Source organism: Opisthorchis viverrini (assembly GCF_000715545.1).
Source record: "Opisthorchis viverrini unplaced genomic scaffold opera_v5_32, whole genome shotgun sequence".
In the NCBI taxonomy this organism is placed as follows: domain Eukaryota; kingdom Metazoa; phylum Platyhelminthes; class Trematoda; order Opisthorchiida; family Opisthorchiidae; genus Opisthorchis; species Opisthorchis viverrini.
The window spans coordinates 1,662,418-1,673,343 of NW_008751687.1; the positions used below are offsets into that span (position 1 = coordinate 1,662,418).

Here is a 10,926-nt window from a genome sequence, read left to right on the forward strand (position 1 = left end):
AACCAGGGATTGTGTTTAAGATTAAATGCAACCACTGTCCTATGGTCTATGTAGGAGAGACGGTCAGAGAACTTCACACCAGAATCGGAGAACACGGGAGAAAGAATAAACGTGCCGCCGAGAAACGCAGACAAATATCAAGGGGTAGCGCAAGACTCACCAATGACGGAACATGCACCGAAGGCCTGATACAGTTGAAGTTTTGAGGGGTGATCACAGTCCATGCCACAGAGGCTAACGGCCGAATCAGTGGAAATTGGCAATGATCACAGTGTAAATAGAATAAAGGGAGTGGAACTAGTAAGCGTGTGGAGAGCGGTTTTGGATCAGTTAACCTGACACGTGGTAGTGTACACTTACCGGAAAGAGGAGTCATCATCAGAAGTAGTTTAGTTTTGAATTACATATACTCTCACATACCGACCCTCACACACGCAACTTAACTGAACAATCGTAGCACTCACATGGCAACACAGACCAATGAAATTCACCGTTGGCATCCAGTTGAAATCAGTTGAACTGGAAGATTAAGTAACCAAACCCGATTTAAATCAAATGTCCGTTCGGCTACCTTAATCTTACGGTTCATCATTTGGGTTAATTTGTGTATTAGCTGACATTCAGCACTGATCTAGTGTGCTAATCCGAACAGTTCATGCTGATTGGTCCTCCATCTGCATTAAATCCCGACTCATTTGGGCTTAGGAAGCTTTCATGTCCAAATAAGAACGCCGCCCAGTAAAAAAACTGCCAATGTTTACCAATCCCTTCTGAAGTTAAAATAAAACTTTCAATAAATACAAACTGATAAACTTAGAGCCAATTGCAACTGTCTGCCATCGTTTCAGAGGGGCTTGAAAAACAATCGGTAGTTTTTAACTGGGCAAAGTTTCGTCTGCCATCGTGTTTACTCAACGCTTAACCTCACAACAAAATGCGTCGTGAAGGTCATTTGGTCAGTGTTGACATTTTTCTTGCCGAATAAATACTTTTGTTCCACCAATAATTTTATTCTCCCAGTGCCTAGTCTCTGCTTCGCATATTTTATCATCTGGGCTTCACTGCCCAGTATATCTTCACTTTTCTCTAGCTCTGCATTGACAAGATGCCATTTGATTTCACTGTTAACTCAGTAGTTTTTTGCCCGATACCTGACCGTGGATCTCAGCAAAATTTCACTGATCTCCATTATATGGTGAGGAATGTGCTGAATTACGGAAAATTCTTACTGGATTGGTCGCGTGAAATGACAGATGAATGGATGTCTGAAACATGATAATAAGAGTGAAGAAGGTCGATATGCTCTCGCACCTTATAATCCATGGATTAAAAATGGATTTCAACCTAACTGATTCCCCAGTGCATTTTGGTGAAAGTAACAGAACTTCACTGCCTGGCGAGTCCGGAATCCACTGTGCTCTGAATGTCGTGCACACCCGTGTATTTCATCCGCGTTTGATGTATTGACGTGACATCTTGACCAGTCTGATGAGACGCTACAAGTATAGGCAAAGCGCTTTGTTGAATCCGATAGTTTGGTAACAATATATTTCACCATTAGGTCTTGGTAACACTTAATTAATTAAAAAAGAAACTTTACGTTGAAAAGTTTGACTCTCTTCCGAATCATTCAGAACTGCAGTTCACATGTGGCTGTATTTGAGGTCATCAGCCGTCGTGCGCAGCTGTTTAACGATTTAACGATGCCTCGAAACTGATCAGTTGATGATATGTTTGGAAACGGTGTCGTGTGGAATAAAATTCCAATTATACTTCACTGCAACTTGCGTCAGTTCTGGGCTTAAGGTAAATTTGGGACTTTCATATCCGACCAAGCAAGACCGTACGGTATGCGGGCGTCATGCATGCATCCTTCGGTTGCATTCAATGAGCTAGGTATTTTTCACACCTACATTTAAACTATCCGATAAATTAATGATTCTTGAAAGCGAAGTCATTATGTTCTCTACGGTTCGCAGAGCTTCTCACATGAGACCACCTGTGGATTTAAGGAACACCAGTTACCACCAAAAGGTCAGCTTACCGAAAACGCCTAGCTGTCATTCATTATCGGTCAGGTTCAGTCGGTTTTTGTAAAACACACAAACTGTTCCAGTAAAGTAGGTTGAATTTGTAATTTTTACACATGCACTCACAAGTTTTGGAAAATGTCAATTTTTTGAAAGAAACGTAGTCTGTCAGTGATCACCGTGTGCCAAGGAGAACATCACCAACGTGTTCCCAGCTACGTAAAAGAAGATTTCATTCGTAGGTCAAGAAAATACAGAATAACACAAGAAATCTCCACTTGGTGACCTCTTACTCAGAAATATAGATGCAGAGTGTGTAGCCTGGAAGAAGCGTTTGAAATGCGACCGGTTCCAGCTTAATGATCTTGTTGCGTTAGCAGCGACAGACATTCGGCATAAGTCACGATGGGCAATGCTGTATCTGTCTTGGGCAACCTATGCAATGAAGCAGTACGACAGTGGACCATAAGTGTAAACACTGATTCTGTTGTCTCTGATGCTGCTCCTTTCGCTGCTAACGGTGGTTATTATTTCGATGATGATGACGATGATGATGATGATGATGATGATGATGATGATGATGTACCTGGGGCTCCGACACACAAACACCGACTGTGGGGTATCCGACCTGCAGACGTTTGGCATTTTCCACTCCACGCATTTAATCTACACACGAAAACGGCGTTTTTCATTTTGTCCGTAGACACCTGTTTTGTGTCCACAATTTTTTTCAGTCGATGATATATTTGGTTGTTACTTGAACATGTATTTCGTCAACGAAGTTAGGCAGTCAACACAGTATCCTGATGGTACGAACACACCAACAGTTCAATAACATAAGAATGAAGTAGGACCGTGGTAAGATATCGATAACCAGATGCGACTGTGGAAAAACAAACAACATGGTGTGGACCGCCACGAAAATGAAGAGGAGCGCACAAATTAGTGAAATTTCAGCTCACATACACAAAACTGTTCAGTTCAAGCAAGTTCCCCTTGCTATTCACCATACATGTTTGACAACGCACTGAAAGAAATGTGATCATATGCGGAGACTGATCTGATTTCGCGGCAAATCCTAGCAGATATTTGCATAGACTTTGTCTTGTTTTTCCCGAGGACTAAAGAATTTCGCTGCGAAGGTTCCATTATCAGCGGAGCGACAACACAAGCGGCTCGTTGTGCAGCGGAAGGGCGTCTTGGAATGGGATGGATCTTCGCGCACGTCCATGAGGGCATGCGTGCATGGGAGTGTGCAAACTTGCATCTGCGCCCCACAAAAGTTCGGCTGACTGAGGTTTTTAGCGGTTTTGGGGGTTGTAGAGCCTGCAGACTGACCGCTTGCCTCGTATTCTTTTGGTCAACTTTCACCTGACCCTTGGGTTTGGTCATGCACTGGTCGATATCACACAGGTTTGGTGTGCTAGCGCTTACTGCGAGATTCTCGTTCTAACGGTAGCTATTGGCTAGCAACAGTCCCATCTCGCTTGCTGGCTCATCCCGTAATTTTCGATTTTAACAAGTTGTCAAAGCATACAGTGAATATCTTTCAGCAGTGTACACGATCATCAAAATGTCCTAAATCAAGTCACCTTGATAACAAAATTGAAAATTGTTTAGTGTTTGTGGCAAGACACGTGATAACAAAACTTGCTTGTAGTCAGGGCTTGATTGTGGCATTTTCACCATAAAAGTGTCCTCATTATTTATCGACATATATATATATATATACATATATTATGTAGAATACTGCCAGTTGCACCTACGACTAAGTTATCTATTGTGATGATTGAAGACCAACGACTCGGAATGATGGCTAAGCAGATAAATAGGCAACAACTGTTCAGCAAGCAAAGATGGTCAGGCTTAGAGAGGAAATGATACGAACCGTTAAGTGGCGAATGGCTATCTGAGAAGGGCCATTACTGAAGGCACGCAGCGACTGACTGAAGCAGAGTTTTCATGTAGATTGCAAACAAGAACGACCGGCATGTGAACATTTTAGATAGAAACAGATCATACTTCTGCGTCTGAGTTATAGGTTCATCAAGGAAGTGCGCGTAGACACTGGTCTCCGTCCCAGACGGTGTATAAACGATCGTGTAAAGGTGTGAAAGAACGTTTGTCCAACTATATGTCTTTCTCGTATATTGTGCGTGAACCCAACCGATATAATTCTAGACTAAATACTTTCCTAAAAGCTTTCATGTGCAGGACGCTTGCCTACGCGTCCACATGGAGGATGCTGGCTTATCAAAAACTATGGTTAATAAGCCGACTGGAAATTAGGCAGAAATCAATTTGGGTGTACCACCTTTTTTGATCGTCTCGTCCAGGTTATTTATGACACAGCAAGAAGTATTTGTCTAAAACTATCTAAACATTAAATAGAGCGGTGTTATCGCCAACCCAGCCTGGACGTTGTACATTTGCGAAAACTGATTTTAGGTGGGGACACGGTAATATTCTCGCAATCTCGGACATTTAGCAAATACCACGTTGGAAGGTGACAATACCACATCTAGAATTAACGTAGTCACCCAAAACTACAATGATTTACTTGTTCCTGTGAACTGTACTTAGTTCTACACAGGAGAATCCTCTGAAGTCAGGCTGACTTTCTTCGCTGTGTTGCTCCTATTCAATTGAATATGCCGAATAAAGGTGGTCTAATGTTTCAGTTGGTACGATATTTGCGAAATCACATGCTATATCCTTGGAGAAAACTGCACATACGTTTACTGAACATTCTTGGAAAACCCACGAAGTGTGTCGTCTTTCTTGGGGCTAATCAGGTAGCTTCAGTCCACTAGTTTCATAGAAACTTATAATCTATTTGTACTCAAATTGTCAATGGTTCTATTAAGAGGAATCAACAATCAATAGCCAATATTCGATTTTAATAAATTTTTAATTATTGCATAATCACCCGTATCGTTCCTCCTATGTCCGCGCTTAAGCAGATCCATGGGGTTAAGAACACAGGCAGGATTTTTCAAGAGAGCGGTGACAAATCACCGGATAAAATTTACCCCATGTTCACGAGTATATTTTGAGCCTCTAGCTGAGTAGCAAGGTCATCCTGAAGAACCTCCATGTGCACACTTCGATGGTTTCTCAAGCACAGGAAACGGCTGCACGGTTTTCATCATGGTTTTGGTACAGTCTCTTTATTGACAGACCAATTTTTATCCGTTAGTTCGAAACATCCTGATCACTCAAAAATTATATGAAACTTGCCCAGAAAATCTCACGTCGTAAAATCCCCTCATATGTGATGTCAAAGGTCAGGTCAGCCAGCACAGGGTCACGTAACGTGAACTGAGTATTGGACTTATATCCTGAGAGTGAGTTGATCACTTGGGCCCCCCTGTCTTTAGCCTGAGTATTGGACTTATATCCTGAGAGTGATTTGATCACTTGGGCCCCCCCAATAGTGCCTTTAGCTACTAGTCAGAAGTCTCGGGTTCGAATCCACCCAACAAATTATGATTCCTGAGGAGATCATAGTTTGGGGCGAGGAATAAATCCCTTCGCGTATTTTCTTAATGGATCAATATCACCAGCGTGTTAGGATCTAACCTACAATTTAAAGCCCTGCGTTCCACATAAAGCTCAAAGCAACGAGGTCTTGCGTCCATTGTGCTTGTGGAAATGAAGTGATTTCCTAGAAGCAGATGACAGGTTGAAAACCATTAAACTTAGGCCTATTAGTGTTATTTTTTGCTAACAACAAAAACCAACTGGTAAACCAGAAGGCGAGAAAGAGACACTTTGAGGGCGTGAGATTACAACAACTAGGTGCACCTTAATCAAGTCCAATACAATACCAAAAATAGAAAGGTTCAAACGAAGGACTTATCGTCCTGAGTGTAACTTTTAATAGTTCCACCGAGTTCGTTTGGGTGCAGGTAGTCGTGTTTCTTTTGGCAGATTCTCTACTACACGATCCTGGTTGCCCACAGTTTTTGGTGGTTGAGCCGGTCTATGCTCCGTCGCGCGAGTGATGCGCGTGTGTGCTTGATTGTGTTCAGTCCTTATATATAGGTTGTTGCAATGAGTGGGACATGAAAACAATGTGAAATCACCTGGTCTCGTTCAAAAGGTCATGGAAAGGGAGTTGACATATTGTCGTATTCATTTCACGATTTTGACGCGTGATTGTGAGACAGACAAAATGGAATGGGAGTAGTAGATGCCGGTGGGAAATTGATTTAGGGAGCAATTAAGGAGAAGGGTAGGCGTTACAGGCCTAAACACGGACAGTAAAAGTGCTTAAGTTCAAACCTCATCTATACCACATCCTGCTTCTCGCGCTAAAATAGATGAACGTTCTCTCAACGCACTCCCAGCATGGCAGTATTAATCCTCCTTGGTTCTTCTGCTGCTAAAACGTGCAGGTGGTGTTACACGTTGTATTTTATGGCTTTCCTACATGTTGGTTTAGGCTACTTTTAGGTAGCCTGGTTACAAAATGGATGCAACTGCTTTGTCCTAAAGGCGACTGAGTAGAGCGGGTAAATTCCGGCTAGTCACTGTCAGACCGGAAACAGAATGATTGACATAGTCCATTGGAAGGTACGACCAGCCAAAACAAGTCGAACCCATGTCCGGGACGTGCACAAGCAGATATCCTCTCTATTCAACACAAAAGTGGCGGTTATCACAATGTTTTCATGGTAAAATATCCCTATTCTTCAGATAATTCGAGGGTGGAATTCGGCGAAATTTAAACTCCGTAATTTATTCGGTGGTAGTTTGAAGCAGCACAGGACGCTTGAATGTCGCCTTGTAGCATACGCTTGTCAAAAGCATTGTGCTACTGCGTACTTCGTAATAGAGCTGGTGAGTAATTGTTCAATACTGATGGTCAGATAAGAAGAGACTTACAGTTGAACAAAAGTATACTCTACGTAACTAGTTATGCTGATTACCCGGGCTATCGCGGGGTCTTTTCAGGGTTACGCACACCTTAATAACTAGATCAGCGCGATCACCTCCAGTCACTTCCACAGTGTCTACAATGCATTACTTACTGCACCCAGTTAAAGTTCATTTGTGTATTGACCGGTTCTACTTTGTCAATAGAAACGCATTTCTAGTGAACTAATGTTTACCATGCGGCGTAATTTTTTACTGTGTACACTGAGCATGTTTTTGTCATTGTGGGATTTAATATAGGTATAGAGTGACGTGTGATGTCACCATGGGATTTGACACCTGAGCATGTTTTTGTCATTGTGGGATTTAATATAGGTATAGAGTGACGTATGATGTCACCATGGGATTTGACACCATTGACGTGACATTTGTGGTCGTTTTTTAGTTTAAACGCACGACACTGTTGTAATGTAATAAAACGGAGTACGAAACTGGTGTATTGCAAACACCAACTCACTCTATCGACTAGAAGTATTCTCTTGTCATGTATGCTTATCATTGGTTTCTTTCCTGGTCAGTCTCTATGTAGTATATGGTGTGTGCCAGTTTGATTGATTTATATGTAAGTATTGATGATGTATATCCATGTTTACTGGGCTTCGCCTCATGAGCTTTCTTTCCGTTTTCTATCCACAGAAATTGTCGTGAACACTTACCTGCCTTCGGAGAATCGCTGTCTCCTGGTGCTTCCATAGAATGCATACTAAAATTACCTGCCTTCGGAGAACCACTGTCTCCTGGTGCTTCCATAGAACGCATACTAAAGTTGTCGTAAAAAGAATGAATTGATATACAGCAAAGCATTCCAACCCTGAATACCTGATCCAACTCGCAACAAACGTATGTCACAGCACAAATCCATTTTATAGGCTCACGGTATTTTTGAATATCTAGTGGAATACCGTTGGATAAAACACCCCGGTGGTGAGTTTTTCTCAACAGAAAACAGACTATCGAGCTCCGAGACTAATATTTCCACTGTTTGAGAAACTCAATATCTACTATTCTGTCAGAAAGCTAGCTACAATGAGTAAGTTTGTGATCCTGCTGTAAAAATATAGATGTTTGAACAACGATATCAAACGGAAGTAGGGCTATTATAGAGAGGAAGTAGAAATGTAGAAAATCAGAATTGAATTATCTCTGATACCAAAGCACATTTGGTATATATATTACCGCAAGATAGCCAAAGCAGTGGTAACTCTAATAACTGCAGTTAACAACCACATTTTACTATCCGGCCACAGATAATTTGAAATTTTCGTATATGTGTGCGACAAAGGTGCCATTCAGTAGTATGAATGAAGCGTAGCAATTGAGGAACAACAGTTGTAGCTCTGAGGTCTCTGTCAAATGTGTCGAAGAATTTAATTGATAGATAATACAAAGGTGACCCAGATGTCGAATCAGAAATTAAGGATATCCATAATTTGTTCCAAAGACAGGCAATGAAACTTCACAGAATGTGAAAGTCACCTACAGAATATGAATGTTAGTCAATAAGACCTGTCTCAGCTGATGCGTCAGCGTCTAAACAGGCACTGGAACAAGCGTCCGGTCAAAAAAGACCGCAAGCACAATCTGAAGAGATATAGCTTTGGCATACTCCACGTCGCACAATAATTCCGTAACTTTGTATCTCGAATGTTTGGAACCTCTCGCCAAAAAATTATGCGAGTTGTTTACACATGTTAAACATTATTGTCCTAGAATTTCGGGGGTGTACGGATGAAGATGTGGCCGATTTCGATGGCAATGGTCTCATCTTACTTTTACACTGTCTACCGATTTGGAGTGTGTTTACTGTGAAGCAGATTTGTCCCCGGCATTTATGATACTCAGCCGAACAGTGGGTTTAGTGTGACGAAATAAGTTTTACAACCGAAGAATGCGACCAATTCTTGCTTGTTCAATTGAAACTAACCTCATGAGCGCGAGATTTTCTAGGCTAGTCAGTTGGATAAAATGACCGAATGTGATCACAGAGTAATGCATCCTGTGGTATACAAGAGAGCAGGCTTGTGGTGGAGGTTCGCATGTTTGTATTTCTGTAGATGGTTGCTCTAGGAAGGCAATTCACTTCTGGGTGAACTTAAGCGTATGACGCTGGTGCGGCTGAACGAAGGGTTACAAGCCCGCACAGATCGAAAAAAATGTTTCCCACTGGGAGCCATAATGAGACAACTAGACACCATCATCATGGATGGCATAGCATCAGTGGCCAGCACTGATGCAGAGGGGGCTACCGAAGATCCCGTTAAACGTAAGCACACCATGGTCGGATTCTTTCTTGCCACTTACGTGCCATATCATACCATCGTAGATGATATGTAGTTGATGTCCGTGCAGAATCGTATAAGATATGTACGCATGTCCATTAGACCTTAAAAATATGCTAGCAAGTTTTGACTGACAGTAGGTGCTCAGACATAGCCGGCCGGTCTAATTAACACTTGATCCTTTGGGGGGTAGCAGGGTAACAATAAGACATTGGCGAAAGTGATAATGCATCGACCGAGAGACGGCTTGCTTATGTAGGGATATAACCCCTTCTGAAATACTACAAAGGCGTAACTGGCGAAACGGCGGTTAGAACTGACTAGTTTAATCGTACTGATCTATAAAAAAACTTTGATATACAGGTGTTACTCCCACAGAAGTCCCTGTGGTACGGACTGAGAAAGGCTTCCAGGACAGTGTTCTGCGAAACAGCCGGCCAGGCAGACGGTCACTGGTCTCCAAACTTTTATGTTAGCCCTGCGAGCATTTTGCAGTGTTCCACACAATATACGATAAATCATGGAACAGATATACAGTCGTGTGGAGCATCCTGTGGTGAATATAACGTTTATTTTTAGGCTGGCATTTGCATTACAGTTAAACATATCCATAAAATTAATAATTGCACAATGGAGGATTATTTTTCTGTGAATTCCAGCCAAGTACATTTTTGATGATACAGACAACCTTCTTTCGTTCAGAAACTGCGATCAGGGGAGACCGTCGTTGTTGTTCTTCCGAAACTTTAATCAGCTTTTGGGATCAGTATTAGGTTGAGCACGGCCCAAACCAGTAGCGTTCATCAGGATATCCAATGTGAAAATTTGGTAATCTGTTGTTTCTGAAGGTTCTTCTGAAGAAGGAGAAAAGAATGGCAATACACTTATTTGCAGACACATTAATTTTTGCGAGTGACTCTCCAGGAACCGAAGATGTCAACCCAGTTGCTCAATGATCTGTTTTCTGGCCTAAGTACGTCACCGCTTGACCAAGTGGACACATTTTAAATTCATTTGTTTTGCATATACGTAGTGCACTACTCAAAGGGTTGCTGAAAATCATTCGTCAACCTTATGAGTAATGCATTACGTATATACATGTATTGCACACTTCTGTGGATGAATATGTCTGGTATATAGTGGTTTGAGGTATGGTGGGCATTGACTAAACTAGGTAGCCTGTTGTGTCCATATTATCGGGGATCGTTGTGTATTGTTTTGCGCGCAATTTTTTCGACTTGTAAGCTCTTTGCTCAGTGAGTTGAATGAAACAGAGCTTTTTCTATTGTACACCTATAAATCCGCGGCACAAACAAAGAGTACTTTAAATATAACCCACAGCGTAACATTGTTGCCTGCAACAGTTTAGCATTACAGCCATGTAAAGGAATCTCCTAGATAGGCAGAGCTATTCTATTACCGGTAAATCGTACATCAAGCAGTTTCACCCATCAGTTAAGTCACTTAGCTTCCGACGATCCGCTGTCACCAAGTACCGGACCAAGAAGGTTGGTGTCAAGAGACGTAAGAAGACTTATTCCTTTTCCAACATTTTGGTGACAATCGGCAGATTTACTGCTGGGCAACGTTTCGCTTTGGACACAAAAGCTTCGTCAGGCCAAGCGACTAGGTTCGGAGATTGATCGAGATTTAAGCCGAAAGAAGAACCAATCAGC

General features: G+C 42.0%; 1 protein-coding gene across 1 annotated transcript in view; it reads right to left on the reverse strand.

Moving 5' to 3' along the window:
- The window catches only part of T265_02534 (hypothetical protein), a gene marked incomplete at both ends in the record, with an annotated part of 24,740 nt that extends 15,774 nt beyond the window's left edge, over positions 1–8,966 (reverse strand). Inside the window, 2 exons of the mRNA XM_009166797.1 lie at positions 7,628–7,731; positions 8,896–8,966. Coding sequence (XP_009165061.1) covers positions 7,628–7,731; positions 8,896–8,966 — 175 coding nt within the window. The remainder of the gene's footprint in view (positions 1–7,627; positions 7,732–8,895) is intronic.
- Between the last annotated feature and the right edge of the window lie 1,960 nt (positions 8,967–10,926).